The sequence below is a fragment of the Cervus canadensis genome, chromosome 11, assembly GCF_019320065.1.
Source record: "Cervus canadensis isolate Bull #8, Minnesota chromosome 11, ASM1932006v1, whole genome shotgun sequence".
NCBI lineage: Eukaryota > Metazoa > Chordata > Mammalia > Artiodactyla > Cervidae > Cervus > Cervus canadensis.
The window spans coordinates 68,364,773-68,384,280 of NC_057396.1; the positions used below are offsets into that span (position 1 = coordinate 68,364,773).

At 44.2% G+C, this 19,508-nt stretch overlaps 1 protein-coding gene across 4 annotated transcripts in view; it reads left to right on the forward strand.

The window, feature by feature from the left end:
• EXT2 (exostosin glycosyltransferase 2) overlaps positions 1-19,508 on the forward strand; it is a 139,048-nt gene that overhangs the window by 53,491 nt on the left and 66,049 nt on the right. For all 4 annotated transcript variants that reach the window (XM_043480711.1, XM_043480712.1, XM_043480713.1 and 1 more), the window contains exon 8: positions 8,181-8,312. In XM_043480711.1, coding sequence (XP_043336646.1) covers positions 8,181-8,312 — 132 coding nt within the window. The remainder of the gene's footprint in view (positions 1-8,180; positions 8,313-19,508) is intronic.

Genomic DNA, 19,508 nt, shown 5'->3' on the forward strand with positions numbered 1-19,508 from the left:
TTTATAGCAGCCACCCCCGCCTTCTGTGCTCTTCCCGAGCTGGAGTTGAGCGTCCCATGGCTCCTGGTTGGCACTCTTGGAAATTGGGTGTCCCTGATTGCCTTCTGACCGCAGCTCTCCCACGGGCCCAAGGCAAGTTACAGTGGTGGTGGTGGTGTATCTGGCGGCTTTTTCTCGTTGTTAGATGAGAATCATTGTAGATTCCATGTTTCTTTGTGACTTTCTACATCCCAAGCAGAAATTCTACATCCCATGCAGATCTTTCATGTTGTGGCCAACCAGTGGGTGGGGGTGGGGAAGTAGAGTAGTTTTGGGGTACCTACTGATCCACAGTTACATGTTTGGACAGCGTTGCCAGTTGAGGTTAGAGACAGAGGCATAGCCGGCTGCTTTACTTTTTTATTTTGTGGTTTTCATTAGAAATGTCCTTTTAATATATAAAACAAAATCTGTTGGCATGGGTCACATTCAGGAGATTCTGTTGGAAAGGGCAGTGCACAGCTGGCTGCTGATGAAAGGGTGTTGGAGAACCGTCACTGTGCTTGGGATGCAGTTGCCCATGGACTACTTTGGGGTCCTGGGGTTCTGCTGTGTAATTTCTACACGGTTAGATATCCTGGACACTTCCAGGACAGACTTGCAAGGCATAGTTCTAACTACTGATTCTCTCTTTTGTGGTCTATATACACACAATGTAAGGGACACCCATGGTCCCATTTCTGCCTTGCCGTTTCACCTAGAAACAAGTTTTCCTTTTTTTTTGCCCTCAAATTCACTCCCCACCTTCATCTTTTCCCTTTTAAAATTCTGCATGCAAGAGGTGATCCTTTTTATGCAATGACAGTTTTCCTCCTTTAAGGTCGTGGACTGGTGCTTAGAAGATCTGGAGAGTTCTGTGAGATGCGTGTGGTGCCTGTGAGGGAGATGGATTTGTTCTTTCAACAAACATTTGACTGCCCACTCCTTGACAGGCGCTGTGCTAGGGGCTGCGAGATCAGTGATGAGCAAAACCAGATGCGTCCCCACTCTCACAGTCTGCAGAGAAGTGCTGGCCTCTGCCTTGGAAGCTTAGACGTTCAGGTAGAAGAGACATGTTAGTGGGTGAGATATTTTTCAGTATTAAGGTCTGTCATCCTCATATTTATTTTTATTATACCTACCTCCATTCTCTGACCAGTTGGAGTCTTTCCTGGCTTCAAGAATTGAAATGAATGGAGTGTAACCTTAGAATCTCTTCTGTCTCTCCTCTTCCCCCGTCTCCCTCCCCACCCCCAAGTCACGTGGAATGTTAGTATATACTGTGAGTGACCGAGACCTCGAGGGGACAGGATGGGTGCAGGTGTGGAGGAGATGTTCTGATTATCTGCTCTGCACGGGGCGAGGAACTCTACAAACCTTGTCTCAGAGAACCTGCAGCTCCAGGAGAAAGGTGGTGTGGTGTCCATCCCATAGATTCAAAAAATAGGGTTAAGCTGCTTAGAATCATGCAGGACACTCATCACCGTGACTTTCTCCCATATTGCGCTTGCTTCCTTTAGACACTTGTTAATGCTTGTCCTGTTGGCTTTATGTTACTGAAAATCAAAGAAATTAAACCACAGTAGCAGTTTTAGTTTGAAGTTTGTATTTGTTTGAGATAGTTTCAAGTTGGCCCAATCCTTGCCCTTTGCTTCACGATTCTAATGTTTGAAAGTGTCATAGGAACTTTAGTGCCCGTGCTTTGAAATCTGCATATTTTACAAAATTACTGTGGTATCAGTTTTATGAAGAAAAGTAAAATGCTTTGTCGGAGGTTGTTGGTATGACCTTTTCATATATGACTTAGCTTTCATCTGTGTAGATGCACAGAGTAGAGCATGTGGGGAATCCGCAGGTTTGTGGAAGAATCCTCATTTCAAGTTTTCAGGTAGAGATAAGTGTGACCCATGTTGATGGGGGAAAAAATCCTCAGAATAAGCGTTTGCGTTTAGCTCAGTGGATGGGAATAGCGGTGCTTTCGTGTGTTGCAGCAGAGCTGAAAACTCCTTCCTCTCTGCCAGAAAGGAAAAGTGGCCAAGGCTGAGTCCTGGGGGCTGTAAATTATGCCTTCTAAATGCTGCAAGGTGTTAAAGAGGTCCTGCAGAAATAATTAAGCCTGTGAAGTTCACTTATCCGCAGGCCGAGACACTTGAGCTGTGATTATTGGCAAGGCTTGCTTCCTTTCCAAGAGAACTGCAATTTGGTGGACAGGATGAGATGATTTGAGACATCTTAAATCAGAGTCTCTGTCCTACACTGTGCTTCTGGCTGGTATACTAGGTGGATTTGTTCCCAGTCATTGTTTCCTGTAAATCCCAAATGCTGCTGTCTCCACCGTGATTAAATGTGAACGCAAAGCTTTGGAATGCTTGAGTTTGAGTGTGGTGTGATTTGAAATTAAAAAAAAAAAAAACAGAACATATGACGATGAACCCATTTGGGTAGAAAAGGAGGTAAATATTTAAGCTGTGTTTATGTGTGGGCTCATGCATCTCGGTGAATTTTTACCCCTTTCAGTGCCTTGGTAGAGGACCATTTCCTAAAACTTACTCTGTGCTGGTACTCTTCATATTCTGGAATGAGGTAGAAGATCTGACTTTAGAGTTAGGATTCACAGGTTTGATTGGTGACTTTGCCATTTAATAGCTCAGTTTCTCACACATAAAATGAAATTTGTATCTGCCACCTCACCCCCAAAAGTTGACAAACTTGGTTATAAAGAGCAAATGAGATCATGGGTACAGTAGTGCTTTGCATCAGGCAAAACATTCTAACATTTGTAAGGATACTAATGAAAAAGAAAAAAAAAAATGCCAGTTTTCACAGCCAAGAAATTCACAGTCTAGCTGGAGAGAGAAAAGCGATCATCTGAAATGCCAGTAAAGCAGTGTTAGAACGATGTATCAGAGAACTAAGCTGTAAGGCAAAGGCTGTGAATGCGGTGGGATGTCTTAGTTAGGGAAGATTTTTGATGTTGGGGGTGCTCAGTAAAGGTTTCATAGGGAAGGGAGGTTCTCTTAGGCTTCATGAACTGTAGATGCTTTGGCTGGATGATGGGCGGGGAAGCAGCCGCATGACTGAGCATGAAGGAGACTGGAGTGAGTGGGGTGTATCTAAGAAGCAGCATCAGGCAGCCGAGAGGCCCCCCCAACTGCACCCAGATGGCAAACCGCAGGACGGCTTAAGTCAGATGCCCCTGGAAGCTAAATCTGTTTCTGATTTTCTCTGAATACGAGAAATTCTCATTGTGATGCTTTGCCTTCTCCTTATTGTTAGTGGAAACAATAGTCGTCATATAACTCAGAAGTTATCCAAGACTTTAACTAATAGAGGACTTGTCCAGGAAACAGACCCAAAGTCAGTAAGTCTAGACAAGAAAGTGTCTTTTTTCCTCTCCTTATTTTGGTTATGCTTCCAGTTTCTCATGCTAAACGTGGATATGTTCGGCCCCCTTGCATAAACGCAAATAGCCTCTGATTTTGAGTGGAATCGTAGGCTGTAGAGGTCATCAACACCGGCATCCTGCTTTCATTAGGAACCGGGTTTAAACTCTGCTTGGATAAGAAACCGTCTTCTTTCAGAAGACTCTGACAGAGTGGCTGATTTGGGAGTAACCTTCCTGTCAATAAAAGAAAAAGAAGTACAGAAGCTTATTATAATAGATGAAACAACAGTTCAGAGAACAGCCAGGACTTGAGGGACAATTCCTAAGAGACAGGAGAACCCTGAGGGGAGCTACCTGTTCACTCTGACGCCATCCCCCAAGGAACGCCATGCCCGTTCCTGGGTATGGAGTCTTCACAGAAAACAGCACCCCTACAGGGCTGACAGGTTGGAGTTAGGGGGTTCCCACAGTATCTGGGATTTGAAGGACAAAAGTCTCAGGAGAAAGGGAATCATGGGGAAATAAACAAAAAATGAGCGTGCAGTCTTCCATTAAAGTCTTTGCCAACTCCTAAGGTGCACGCCATCAGAGCAGGACTCCTGGAGTCCCTGCAGAAAGAAGCAGCTGGGAGCCTAAGGAACTGTGCAGCTATTTCAGCAAAACCATATATAGTGCTAATGAGACAAAGGTCCGTGTTCAGGGCTGGCCAAGGTGGAGGGGTCTTGGGAAACACCCCAGGCTTTAGTTGAAGACCCAGAAGGCCACACCTTCAGACTAAGGGCAAGCTGGAAAAAGTTAGTCCTGACAAAAGTTGAAACTGGCAGGATTAAACTGGTCTGACTACATCCTCTGTACCTGCCAACACAATGTGTTATATTCTTAAGAGAAAGATAATCTGGATTTTCCAGAACTGCTATAATTTTTAATGCAGAATATTGGTATCTAATAAAAAATTAAGATGCAAGCTAGAAGTTGAAACCAAATGACCAAAATGAAGAATAAAAAGAGATGGCAGAAAGAGACTTAAAGGTTATTCAGATATTGGAGTTATCAGTCAGGGACTAACAATACTCAATAATATAGAAGTAAAGAAGGAGGATTTCAACAAAGATATAAAATCTTCTTCAGTTCAGTTCGGTTCAGTTGCTCAGTTGTGTCCGACTCTTTGCGACCCCCATGAATCGCAGCACACCAGGCCTCCCTGTCCATCACAAACTCCTGGAGTTTACTCAAACTCATGCCCATCAAGTCGGTGATGCCATCCAGCCATCTCATCCTCTGTCATCCCCTTCTCCTCCTGCCCCCAATCTTCTTAGCCAAGTGGAATTCTGGAAATGAAAACTATAAGAAGTGAAATTAAGAATTTAATACATGGATTTAATAGCAGTTTATAGACTTACACACACAAAGGATAAAGGATTATTGGAAAAGGATAAAGGATTATTGGGCCAGAAGGAATATTAGTAGAAAAATACACAAATTGAAGACAGGAAAAATACAGAAAAGAGAATAAGAGATATACAGGACATGGTGAAAACACGTTACATATATGTGTATTTGGAATACACATATGTATATGTTGTAGAAGAGAAGATTGTGATAGAACCAACATTTTAAAAAATACTGACTGAGGGTTTTCTAAAAGCATCAGGAGACATAAAGTCACAGGTTAGAGAAGCTATACAGTCCTCATTAGGATAAATACAAAGACCTACACTGAGGTACATCTGTGGACCTTTGTGAACAAATAGAATGAGCAAACAAACTCAACTGTATCAGAAATTACATTAAGTATAAATGGACTATATGTACAACTGAAAGCCAAAGATTTTTAAATGGGATAAAATATTAAAATCCATTTATATCTTTTTATGAGAGATAATCTTTAGACAAACTTTAAGGGCAGAAATTTGAAAGTAAAAAATTTGGAAATAAATACATATACACCTGTGCATACAGGCAGAGAACAATCAATAAAGGTATAGAATATTTAGATAGTACTAAATAATCAACTTACTCTGCTTGACAATTGTAAAACATTACACTCATCCACAGCAAAATATTCTTTTTAAAGTGCACATAGACCATTGACAAAAATAAACAATGTGCAGGGCCATAAATCAAGTTTAAATAAATTGCAAGGTTTTGAAATAACATGTATGTTCCCTGACTACAGTGCAAAGTAGAAATCAGTAACAGATAAATATAAAATCCAAAAATGTTTGGAAATTAAACAGTATACTTCTATTAATAAATGCCCTTTGGGTCAAAGAAAGTATCACAATGGAAATTAAATTTTTTTTTACCCAAATTATAATGAAAATGATATGTAAATGTGTGGGATGCATTTAAAATAGTGCATAGAAGTAAATTTATAGCTTTGTATTTATGTATTAAGAAAGATTGAAATATCTAAACTTCAACCTCAAGAATCTAAATGCAGTATGGATTAAAGTCCCCCAAAACCAAAGAAAGTAAAAATAAGAGCAGAAAGGAACAAAATAGAAAAAAGTTAGATGAAGAATTAAGATAAGTAGGTAAGTAGATACTGCACAATTGCACTCATCTCACACGCCAGCAAAGCAACGCTCAAAATTCTTCAAGCGGGGCTTCAGCAGTATGTGAACTTACCAAGAACTTACAGATGTTCAAGCTGTATTTAGAAAAGGCAGAGGCCAACATCTACTGGAGAGAGTTCCAGAAGAAGATCTACTTCTGCTTCATTGACTGTGCTAAGCCTTTGACTGTGTGGATCACAGCAAACTGGAAAATTCTTAAAGAGATGGGAATACCAGACTACTTTATCTGCCTCATGAGACATGTGTATGCAGGTAAAGAGCAGCAGTTAGAACCGGACATGGAACAATGGACTGGTTCCAAATTGGGAAAGCAGTACGTCAAGGCTGTATTTTGTCTCCCTGCTTGTTTAACTTATATGCAGAGTACATCATGCAAAATGCCATAGTGGATGAAGCACAAGTGGGAATCAAGATTGCAAGGAAAAATATCAATAACCTCAGATATGCAGATGACACCACCCTTATGGCAGAAAGCAAAGAGGAACTAAAGAGCCTCTTGATGAAGGTGAAAGAGGAGAGTGAAAAAGCTGGCTTAAAACTCAACATTCAAAAAACTAAGATCATGGCATCCAGTCCCATCACTTCATGGCAAATAGATAGGGAAACAATGGAAACAGTGACGGACTTTATTTTTTGGGGCTCCAAAATCACTGCAGATGGTAAACGCAGCCAGAAATTAAAAGATGTTTGCTCCTTGGAAGAAAAGCTGTGACAAACTTAGCATATTAAAAAGCAGAGACATTACTTTACTGACAAAGGTCTGTCTAGTCATAACTATGGTTTTTTCCAGTAGTCATGTATGGATGTGAGAGTTGGAACATAAAGAAAGCTTAGTGCTGAAGAATTGATGCTTTTGAACTGTGCTGGAGAAGACTCTTGAGAGTCCTTTGGACAGCAAGGAGATCAATCCAGTCAATCCTAAAGGAAATCAGTCCTGAATATTCATTGGAAGGACTGATGCTGAAGCTGAAACTCCAATACTTTGGCCACCTGATGCAAAGAGCCAAGTCATTAGAAAAGATCCTGATGCTGGGAAAGATTGAAGGCAGGAGGAGAAGGGGACAAGAGAGAACGAGATGGTTGGATGGCATCACCGACTCAATGGACATGAGTTTTGAGTAAGCTCCGGGATTCAGTGATTCATGCTGTAGTCCATGGAGTCACAAAGAGTCAGACACGACTGAGCAACTGAACTGAACTGAAGATGAAGAAAATCAACAAAATGAAATGGAAAAGATTAGTAAAATTGATAAACATCAGTAAGACTGATCAAGTACAAAGGGAAAACACAGATGATCAATATCAGGAATGAAAACAGAGGTATTACTACAGATTCTATAGGCATTAAATAGACATTAACACACGTTTAGTCCAAGCATTTAACAGTTTAAAGTGAACATATTCGTTGAAAAATACCACCTACAAAACTGACATGAAAATATGCAGAATCTTATGTCTCTGAAAGCAAATCCATGATTTAAAATCTTTACCCACCCCCCACCCCCCAAAAAAACCTGAGATGGCTTTTTTGATGACGTCTCAGTCTTTTAAGGCAGAAATAATGCCAAACTTGCCTAACATTTCTCAAGGAATAGAACTTTCTCTACTCACTTTTCAGCTCCTTTTATGAGGCCAGCCTAACCTGACACTGAAATCCAGTTTTAATATTACAGTGTTCAGCAAGAGAGGTCGGACACAACAGAGTAAATACTGTTTGGTTCCATTAATGTGAAATTCATTAGTGGGCTAACAAATCAGAGTAGTGATTACTCTTGGAGACGTGAGATACTGACTGGGTGCAGCAGAGAGGAATCTCCTGGGGTGCTGAGATGTTCTGTATCTTTATCTGGATAGTAATTATAAGAGTACTGAATGTACTTTATGTGCACTTTAGTAATAATATTAAAAAAAAAGACTATAAACTTGCTCTGGTTGAACACCTAGACAGTTCATCCCCACATAGTTTCTTTTATATCTAAACTGAATCCCACACACGTTGCCTGTGCTCATGTTCTATTTTGACCGCCTTGGATGAATGCCCACTCTGATGGAGCTGCCTTGCACAGCAGGCAGACTTTTGCCTTGGGCTTGCTCTTCTTTGAGAATAAGGAAATTACCCCGACCCAGGGGTGACTGTGATGGAGCCTCTAGTTCTTCCCTCGCTCTGCTCACTTCATGCAGTGTGGTTTTCTTCACAGGCACGGTGGTTTTGGGAAGCCTACTTCCAGTCAATCAAGGCCATCGCCCTGGCCACCCTGCAGATCATCAATGATCGGATCTATCCATATGCCGCCATCTCCTATGAAGACTGGAACGACCCTCCCGCCGTGGTGAGTAAATGCTGGGGTGAGCCACGTCAGGCATATGCCAGCAGACAGGACGACAGAACATGTACTGAAATTTGTAAAGGTGACTTCAGTTTGAGCTTTCTAAGATATAAGAGTGTGCTAGAATATTTGGGACCCAATAGGACCAGTTTTGGTCTTCCCTGTTGGCTCAGATGGTAAGCAATCTACCTGCAGTGCGGGAGACCTAGGTTCAATCCCTGGGTTGGGAGGATTCCCTGGAAGAGGGCATGGCCACCCGCTTCAGTATTCTTGCCTGGAGAATCCCCATGGACGGAGGAGCCTGGAGGGCTACAGTCCACAGGGTAGAGAAAGAGTAGGACACGACTGAGCTACTCAGTACAGCACAGCACAGGGCCAGTTTGGGCTTCCCAGGCGGCACTAGTGGTGAAGAACCCACTGCCATTGCAGGAGAGGCAAGAGGCATGGGTTCCATCCATGGATTGGAGAGATCCCCTGGAGGAGGAAATGGCAACCCACTCCAGTATTCTTGCCTGGAGAATCCCATGGACAAGAGAGCCTGGTGGGCTACTGTCCACGGGATAGCGAAAGAGTAAGACACAACTGAAGCGACTTAGCACACACGCACACAGGACCAGTTTAGTTTTGAAATGATGGCAAAAGTAACAAATACTGAAGCAGCTGCTGCTGCTGCTGCTAAGTCACTGCTAAGTCGTGTCCAACTCTGTGCGACCCCATAGACAGCAGCCCACCAGGCTCCACCGTCCCCGGGATTCTCCAGGCAAGAACACGGGAGTGGGTTGCCATTTTCTTCTCCAATGCATGAAAGTGAAAAGTGAAAGTGAAGTCGCTCAGTCGTGTCCAACTCTTCCGGACCCCATGGACGGCAGCCTACCAGGCTCCTCCGTCCATGGGATTTTCCAGGCAAGAGCACTGGAGTGGGGTGCCATTGCCTTCTCCGACTGAAGCAGCAGTTTGTTTTAAATGTGCTTAGGAAGACAGTGTGTTTGTTTATTGCAGAAATAAATTGGGAGGCCTGGGTCTTGTTGGAAATGGAAGACTTCCTGATGACTTTTGCAGTGGCGGTGCTTTGAACTCTTGAAAAGTTTCTCTAAGCAATTTAGTGATGGCTTATATTTTGAGCACTCCCTCTTGTTCTTTATGCTAACTAAGTGCTTTACATGGATGTCAATTAATATTCAGATCCCTGGTAGGGGACATCAGCGGCAAAAATGATGGAGAGGCATTAGGGATTGCTCAGGGTGATGGAGAGGCATTAGGGATTGCTCAGGGTGGCCAAAACCCCTTGGTCCTTCCAGCAGCGAGATGGGGTGGTCAGATGCTGCTCTCAGAGCTTCGTCCTTAATTGCAGGAGTCATGAGCCACCTGTGGCCTGGTAGGGACAAGTACCTGAAGCTGTGGGGGGCACAATCTCTGGTCTGGGGCGCACCTGTTGTCTGGCGCACAGACCCCGAGACCTCCGCGTGAAAGAGCTAGACTCCTCTCCGCTGAATCATTGCTCTTCTCTTTGTGGCCAGCCGTCCTTGTCTCCTGACTCTACCCGCTCTTAGCAGTGCTGTGTGCTGCCACCTGGTCAGTCTTCATGTTGGGCCCCCTCTCCCTCCCCCTCTCCCTCCCGCCTTTCTTAAGGGGTTATTGTGTGCCAGCGCTCCACCAGGTGCTGAGAAAGCAGAAAAGGAAACCAGGCCCTGCCCTCAGCGGAACTCGCCGCTAACTTGGGAAGCCCAGAAAGAAGGGTATTGCATGAGTTGTCCTGCAGTGGAGCGGCGGGTGGAATGCCCGGGGGGCATCGGGCGAGGGCGGGCACTGCTGCTGAGCGGAGCCTGCAGGACCCTTCCTGCAGCGGGAGTGCCCAAGGGGAAGGAAAACGGTCAAGGCAAGCCAAACAGGAGCAAACACCTTCTGTCTGTTTTGCTTGAGGGAAAGTTTTCTTCCGTCCATCTATTCCCTTGACTTCAATGCCAAAGGTAACCTTCCAGAATGTTTCTGTTCGTGTATAATTTTAGAATACAAATGGGATCACACTATGCATATTATTCTCAACCTTGCCTTTTTTACTTTAACACTAGATCATGGGCTTACTTCCATTATTATTCTGTATAGGGATACTTCAGTTTTAAGGACCACTGTAATCACTTCTCAGCCTTTTGGCTAAGATCATGTGCAGGACCGCTATATACGATTCCATTGTTTAGGTGTATCTTACAGGCAGATCTATTTTCAACAGTAACAGGGGGGAATGCATATTATTGCGTCCACACATCCTTTCAGGTGTGTTTGCACATAAATGTGTGAATATATCTGTAGAATTAATAACAGCAGAGAAATGACTAGAAGAATAAGCACACTTTAAATGTTGATCAGTCAGTCAGTCAGTTCAGTCACTCAGCCCTGTCTGACTCTTTGTGACCTCATGGACTTGAGTGTTGATAGATATTAACAAATTGCTCTTTCAAAAAGACTACACCAGTTTATAGTTCCACCAATAACATTTTGGTTATTCTGGTTTTCCATGCCTTCAGTAACCCTGAGTACTTGAATTTTTGCTCACTTGGAAGGTTGATATCTCTGTCCATTGCTCCCAGAATACAAATATAAATCCTGTTTGAACGGTGATTGATCACCCTTTTTAGATTGTTTTTGGCATGTATTCATTCAGTGGGTATTTACTGAGTGCCTGTTTTGTTCCAGGCAGTTGTTCTTGGTACTTGAGATACGTCAGTCAACAAAGCAGAGAAAAATCCATGCCACTGGGGAGTTTACATTGCAGTAGGTCTTGCTATCTGGAAGCAAGATTTGTCTTTCTAGTAAAATTTTAAAGCTTTCTTTATATAGGTCCTTTACAAGTCTTGCAAAATTTTTTCTTAGGTGTTTTATCATTCTTACACTCCGATAAAGGAATTTGTGCTTTCTGACATTTTGGTTCCTGATTACTTTTGTATGAAGACATATTGTTGGTTTTTATGTATAAACTTGTAATACTCTGAGTTCTGTAAATATTTGATTTTTTAAGTTGATTCTCTTGTGTCTTCTAGATATACAGTGATACCTGCAAATGCTAATTTTTCTTTTTTCCAGCACTTGAACCTTTTATTATCTTTTATCTAATTGCCTTGGCAGCTGCTTCCAGAACAATGTTAAATGACCATCATTTAATGTTGTTAAGTGTTAAAAGAGAAGGGCGGGTGTTGTGTAGCCAGGGAAAGGGGGAAGTTAGGTTTCCCCCTCCCCCAGCTTACCTCTGGTTCTCTGGAGGACAGAGACTCAGGCAAGTGAGCATTAGATGTGATACAGGGAGGGGGTGGGCCAAGAATGATGAATTTTGGGGTTTCTGGTTCCATCCAGAAGGAGCAGCAAATTCAGAGGTCAGAGGGACAAGAGAGCATGGTGGCTTCAGGAACTGAGAGAGATGCAGAAGGTGGAGCCTTCCGAGGGCCCAGATCGCCAAACCCCTGGCATGTTAAGGGAGGTGCTGGAATGTCACCCATGGATGATGGGAGATCACCGAAGCACCTCCACAGGAGTCGTGTGGTGAGATTGCATTTTGGGTCATTCTGACATCACTGTGGAGGGTGGTTCTGTTGTAGGAGGACAAGGCCAAAGGCAGGAGACTGTTTCAGGAACCCAGGTGAGAATTAATGGAGGATAAATGTGAGTGATGGGGCTTCCCTAGTGGCTCAGTTGGCAAAGAATCTGCCTGTAATGCTGGAGACTGCCTGCAAGACAGGACACCTGCGTTTGATCCCTGGGTCAGGAAGTTCCCTGAAGAGGGAAATGGCAACCCAGTCCAGTATTCTTGCCTGGAAAATCTCATGGACAGAAGAGCCTGGCAGACTACAATCCATAGGGTCGCAAAGAGTTGTACACAACTTAGTGACTAAACCACCACCCAAATGTGAGTGATACCAGGGAGCACTGACCGTGCTAACTGGAAGGAGTTTAGGAAGAGTGAGGAGCATGGTGTTGTCTGTCCAGATAGGGAGTGCGGGTGCATGGGCATCACGGGCCGGGGTGGCGTTGGAGTCCAAACACGGTCTGGTGGCAGGGCCTTCCACAGTCCGGCGCCAGGCCTCCCTTCTGGCTTTGTTTCCTTCTGTTCCCTTTTGGGGAGCACTAGGTTTCTGGCTCCACAACTTTGTCCTTCCTGTATTTGCTCTGTGCTTTTCCTTCCCTGTGCCCTCGTGACCGTTAGTCCTTTCACTGTACACCGTTCTTCACCATCACCTCTGGTCTTATGCATTTTATTCAGGGTCCCTGGCCGTGTACCCCTTTCTCCATGAGATTTTTCCTGGACCCCTTACAGAAAGTAATCTTTCCTTCTTGTAAATCTTAAAGCATAATATCTGTTTCTTTCCTATCATGTAACGTGCGTAGAAGTACAATTTCCTGTAAATTTTTAAGTTTTTTAAGGGAATTTCTGAGTTATCGTGGTATACCTTAAAATACCTAGAACAATTTAATTCAGGTAGGAAGCCCTTTATATATAAAGAAGGAAGGAGGGAGAGAGGAGGATGGAATTTCCAGGGCTTGAACCATCCAAAGCTCACTCACATTGCTGATGTGACAGCCTTTATTTTATTTGACCTTCACCCTATTGGGAAGGTGAGAAAAGCGAAAGATTCCCTCTCATCTCTAAAGCAGCCCTAATGAGGCTCAGAGAGCGTGATGACTCGTCCAAGGTTGCATAATGGGCAAGTTGTGTAAACAAGCAGGAACCTTCCACCCACCGAGTGTCTTGACTGGCTCACGGAGTTTTATGGGAGCCATTGAGCCTCCTCCGGGCTGAAACATTTCCACTCTTCTGAGCATATGGTACAAGCTTGAGACAAAGAAGATCATATCTGTTGCTCTGCAGGAGAATTCATACAGGTGGGATAATTATGACCCAGCTAGAGAAGGTGGAGACAGCGGGCGCTTTCCTGTACTTTTATCTAAAGCTCCAAGAAACGTGTATGAAGATAAATGGTTGAGATTCTGGTCTCTGTCTTTCATAAGACTACAGACTAGGAGAAAATAGTATATGAAATTTTATAGTTTGAAATAGGCATATTTTAATTGAGGACAAAGCAGAATGCTGGGCTCAATTTGGGAAAGAAGATGAGTATAAAAAGCATAGATCTGAATAAGCAACTGGAAAATATATTCTTTATTTATTTATTTTTCTTTCTTAAGGGGAACTTAGTGTTTACCACATTCTAGGAGCTCAGGTGATGAGAACCCTGATTTAAAGCTGTAGGTTGTACATTTCTGCTTCTTCAGTGAAAGCAACTGACAGAAAGCCTGAATAGCATTGATTTATTTATAGTTAACTTCCCCCCCCCCCCACCGCCCCTTCAGAAATACTTAACCTACCCTCGATGTGGTTACGATGAGCCCAGCCTGCAGGGGAGTCTCCCCTCTAGATTCCATCAAATTTACCATATCAGGCACCCCGAGGTGGGAGTCGGTGTGGATCTCAGTCAGTAAATCAAGGGTTGGCCTGGCTCTTTCAAAGATCTGCAGTCAGGGCTTCCAGCCATGCTCCGAGCTTGCTCAGCTGGAGAGGAGGGCTGAGAGCAGAGAGCCCTTTTTTGGCCAGATGCCACTGCCTGAGTTTAATGTTAAAAAAAAGGAGACAAGGCTTGTGTGTGAATGGTGAAGACGGCGGGGGGCGGGGGCGGGGGGGGGGTGTGTGGTGGCCGGCCGTGCAGAAACCAGGTCCCCGTGTCACCAGATGCTTTGCCTTCCTCATCTGTAACCAGAGCGGGGGCCAGTTACCTCATCCGCCCTGTGCTACACTCTCAGACGCTGAAAACATTGGAGTAAGTCATTCTGGAGCACGACTTTAAAGTGGCAGAGTGGTGCGGTCTGGAGAGATTGGCCCTTTGTCTCGAATCTTCTCTTTGGAAGGAATTTCTCATCAAATGGAAGTTTCTTTGTGAGGGATGACACTTTCTTTAAATTTTTTAGCTCCTCTTGTCAAGGATGCCTGCATTTTACCATCTCTTGAGGCTTTCATTTCCGCCCCCCCACCTTTTTTTTTTGCAAGTATCAGCAAAACTTGACCATCTCCCCAAACACTCCACGCCTGTATCGCTTCTCAGGCGTGTGCCATTTCTGGTCTTCCCCTTGGCGGGCCTGCTGCCTGTCTCTGGGTCTGGCGTGTGTGGCTGGGGGTCTCTTCGGACACCCTCCCCCAGCTTAACCTCTGGTCCTCTGCCGGACTTGAGCTTGTTGGGAGGACACAGACTGAGGCACAGAGCGCTGAGTATGTGCGGATATGGAGTGGGCCAAGAGCTGGGAGTTTTTGGATTTCTGGCCTGTGCCAACAAAACCATATCCTCTCAGTGACCATTAAAAAAAAAATAACCGTAATATAATCCTAAAATCATGTAGAGTGAAATATTTTCCCATATTATTTTTGTACAACGTGATTAGAAAGCTGATACCCCACCTTATCTTTGTGTCCTAACGTTATTTAGTAGTGGTAGTAGTGCGAGGCGCTCAGTCATGTCCGTCTCTTTCCGACCCCATGGACTGCAGCCCGCCAGGCTCCTCTGTCCGTGGAGTGGGTTGCCGTGCCCTTCTCCAGGGGATCTTCTCAAACCAGGGATAAACCCGGGTCTCCTGCATTTAAGGTGGAGTCTTTACCATTTGAGCTACCCGAGAAGGTAAATTTTATTTACCTAGTTCCTTCTGGCAGTGTTTTTCAGGTTTGTTGTCATAGATAACACTAGTATAGATAACCCAGGTTTTTTTTTTTTTACACTGTCTGTGCTGAACCTAGAACAACATAAAAGGGAGACAGCAGGGGTCCCATGGCTGTTGACAAAAACTGACGAGAAAAGTGGGGAAATGATCTAAAATGGATTGTTGTACCCAGCATAAGAATAAGGTTGACAACAGGAGTCTAGCCGGTGTGGCAGCTTCGCTGCAAGCCAGGCCTCAGGCAAGGATTGTATGCACTCACCTAGGCGCCCTGAAGCCTGAGTCCAGCTTTTGAGGGTAGAAGGGGAAGGCTTAGCAGGTGGGAGGACTGTAGCAGAGCACTTGCTCGCGTGGCAGGCCTCACTCGCGAGGGGCAGGGTCAGAGCTGTGGACTGCAGCAGAGCCTGCATTTGCCCCTAGTTCTTGGGGAATCCTTTCTCCAAAGTCAGGAGGTGTCAGAAGCTCCCTCCCGAAAGACTCATGAAAACGCAGATTGCTGCCACTCCACCCCTAGTTTCAGATGGTGTTGGTCTGGGTGAGGTCCTCGGATTTGCATTTCTAGCAAGTTCCCAAGTAGCATCCATGTAACTCATCCAGGGGCTGTGCTTTGATGTGGGATGGGTTCACTGTGTGTGTCCTGACTCACTGCCTGGAGAAGGCGCTCCCTCCCCCCCATCCAGTGCCTCTTCTGCACCCCTGGAGCTTGATTAGAAGCTTCCAGAGCCTGGGCTAAGCCCACATCTGTCTCAGCTACATGAAGAACTCAGGGCTACCGGTACTTAGACGTCCAGACGGCAGCCTTCCTCATTCACAGAGGTTGTGGTTGTGTAAGCCGCTGAAAATATCACTCAGCTGTAAATACTAACAAGCTATAAATCACTCTGCAGGCCGAAGAAGCGCCGGCTCAGATGCACGGAGCAGAGCCCTGAGTCTGTGTAACTCCACTCCCTGCCCTTTAACTTCCAGGTTGTGGAATGTGTCTCTGGAATTTGAACACCTCCCCTGCCTGCCCCCCACCCCCACAGGAGGCCTTTTTGGCTTATTTTCTCCCCTTCTTCCTCCCACTGCCCAGATATGGCTGAAGTATGTATGGAATTCAGAAATTTTAGCTTGAATTTTAGGTAAGTTTAAGCGTCTTGGAGGCTTTTGTTTTTAGAGGCACCACATTTACAGGGTCACAGTTGCATGGAAGGTCCGCTCTCCTACCCTCAATGCCAGGCCTTTCCTTGAGTTGCCTTTGCTATTGAATTGTTTTGTAGCTGTACTTGCTTCTGCAGAAACGAGCCAGAAAGTCTCAGGTCATGGAGTAAAGAAAGCCGAGTTGGGTCTGTGGAGCGAGAGATGCAGGAAGATCCCAGGAGCTTGACCTGGGGCCCCACGCCAAGAATTCTGATGGTCAGATAGTACGTGGGAAAGACGAGGTCGCAGGTCAGATCCAATTGGGGAGGGTGAGTAAGGCACAGGAAGGGCCAAACTCAGAGGGGTACTTCGGAGGGGGTCCTGTCAATCAGAGCATCCTTCCTGGGGAGGGAGACTGGTGTACCTGGGCAGCCACGCGTGCATGGCGACTCCAGCGGTGGTGGAGGTCGAGCCACACGCGTAGTTTCCCTGGATGCAGACCTTCCCCACCCACCCGGGCTTTTGTAGAGTTCACTTTTATGCCTCTGGCATTCATGAGTCAACACCTGACTGCTTCCTTATGTCTCATAGAGAAGGGCAGCAAGTGGAGTAGTTTCTCGGAGCCTGTGGAGCTTGGTCTGGCAGCAGATGAATTGAGGACGCCTTGGGTATTTTGGCAAAGCTATCCTTCACACACCAGATGTCACTCACTAGCACATCCGATTCCCTTTCCCCTTGCTTCAGGGCCCACTTTCTTTCTCCCGCGAGTCAGCTTAAGAGGTTCAGTAGCAGAGGTAACTGGGAAAATGCATTGTCTTGTATCACAATATTAGGGTAATGAGTTCTATTTCTCACATCCTGTGCTGTTTTCATAGACCTATCAATTAATATTTGAGTGTAATTTTTCTAATGAGCGGGTCATTACAGCTACAGCATAGAAAAATTTCCACATTGCTCTAGCTGGAGTTTGAGTCTTGATTTTTGGTTCTGTTTTATCTCTCAGCTATATTTCTTAATTTTATGTTTAAGGGAAAAAATGGAATGGCTTAACACATGTATGGCTTAAAAAGTTGAGTAAAAATAACACCTGTAACTAAAATTAAGGCCCGTTCCCAAGGGGCAGCTGCTTTCAGCTCTCTTCTGATACTTATTTTCCTATCTTCTCATACAATGCTGACAGTGCAGTTTTTTAAATTTCTCTATCACAGACGTTATCTCCGTGCTTCCTTAGAGTCACTGCTTCGTTTCCTGTCCCTGCCTCGTCCTCTGCACGTTTCCCTTCCCTCTCATCTTACCAGTGGAGCAGTGCCATCATTTTTCATTAGAGCAATGTTTATTGTTGCATTATTAGGACTATATAAATGTTGGTGTCAGCGGAACCAAGTAGTAAAACATGGTTATGTTTCCTTTCTTGTATAACTTTTTATTTTCCAGGGAGTAAATGCATAGCTGCCTTTAAAAAAAAAACAAAAAAGCTCTTAGTTTTCCATGTTCCTATCACTACTTTCTGCTAACTTCTCCAACAGAAGAGTGAGGTGGTCAAGCCCGAGTGAACTGTGGGCTTTCCGCCCTCCTTCCCTCTCCCCTTCCCTCCCTCCCACCCTTCTCTCCCAGAGCCCGCACCTGCAGTTCCAGTGTGGATTGATTGCTCTCTAGGTCTCCTGTACAGAGGTCAGCCTCAATTCTCTGTTCACCATGATTCTCACAGTTCTCTCCTTTTCTCTTCTTTGTTGGATTCTTTGTTTTCAAGTTCTAACATCCTCTTCCTTTTGGGTTTATTTTTTTTTTTCCAGTAGCTTCCCCAGAAAAGGGACTGTTGGGGGATAAATGTGCTGTCACTTTGCATGTCTGAAAATGCATGTCTTCTCTTTCACATTGACTAATAGCTGTGTGCAGTGCTGTGCTTGGGCTAGTATAAAATTCTGGTCGAGGTGGCTTTTCTTCAGAATTTCAAAGGCATTGCTTCATTGTCTGCTAATCTTCCCGTTTTAATCTCAAAAACCTGAGAAGTCATTCTAATTCCTGATGATTTTGTGTGAAACTTTTAATATTCCTGGAAAATTTCACATTTTATGTCTCCTCCTCCCCCACCTCCCTCGTTTCCTCTCTTTTTTTCTTGATGGAAATTTGGGTTACCTTGATGATGAATGTGCTAGATTGATCCTTATTTTTCTTTTCTTTCTGTCTTAATGGACTTTTTGTTTTAATTTCTTAGATATTTTCTCAATTTTATCTTGTAACCTTTCTTTTCATTTTAAAATTTTTGTTTACTTTTAATTTCTAAGAGTTTTTTCTTGACTTCTACTTAATCTTTTTTTATAGCTTCCTATTCTTGTTTTAAGGATACAGTACTTTCTCTCTCTGAAGATATTTGTGGTTTTGTTTTTAATTTGTCCTAAGCTCCCTGTATTGTTTGTTTCCTTTGAATTCCATCATCAGGTCTTTATTTTCTGTCTTTCATGTTGGAAACTTTCTTCAAATACCTGATGTTTTTCAGCAGTCTACTCTTATTTGAGTGAGGCACTGAAAACTGATGGGAAGCTCTGTGTACGTGGTTTGGCTTGCCAGCTTTTGGGCTTTACTGAGGTTTATGGACGGGGCCTCAATTGTTTACCCCGTTGTTGGTACTCATGGGTTATTTCTACTGGATTGGTTCACTGACCCAAAGGACACTCTTTCTGCCCTTGGGAGTAGGGCAAGGATGGATAGTAAGTCTGGGCTGCACATATTTGGGGAGGAGAACAGGGGAGGAGACCGGTTCTCGTCCTTCATACAATCGACGATCACTGAACCTGCTGTATTTGGTATGGCACCTCATCGTGCCGGCCATGCCTTGTGTCTCTGAGTGTGGAGTCTCTCTAGTTCATTTTCTCCAGAGAATAAACCTCCTTCTGAGATGCAGTGGGTAGAGAGAACAGGGAGGGCACTGACCTGCCTGTGCATATAGGTTTATGCACAGTTTATGGAACCAGGTTTTCTCATTCCTGTTTTCAGAGTCCCTCCTTCCTGGACACCTAGGACCTCCCGTTCTCAGTCTGCTAACCATCCTCCTTGGAAGGGTTAGCTTTCTGTGCTCTGCTAGGTAGGTTATGTCCCTTTATCTGCCTTCTGTTTGTTGGCTTAAACAGACCTAAAATTCTGTATGTTTTTTAACTTTCTATTTTGACATAATTTTAGACTTAAATTTCTAAAACCAGTGCATAGTTTCTGCACACCCTTCACTCATATTCATCAAACACTAATATTTTGTCACATTTCCTTTACTCTTTTCTCTGTGTGTGTAAACACACAAACACATATACATTCATATTTATGTATTTTTTTCTGAACCATTTGGAAGTTACAGATATGAGGCACCTTTACTCCTAGATCTTTCTCATAAAATCACCCAAG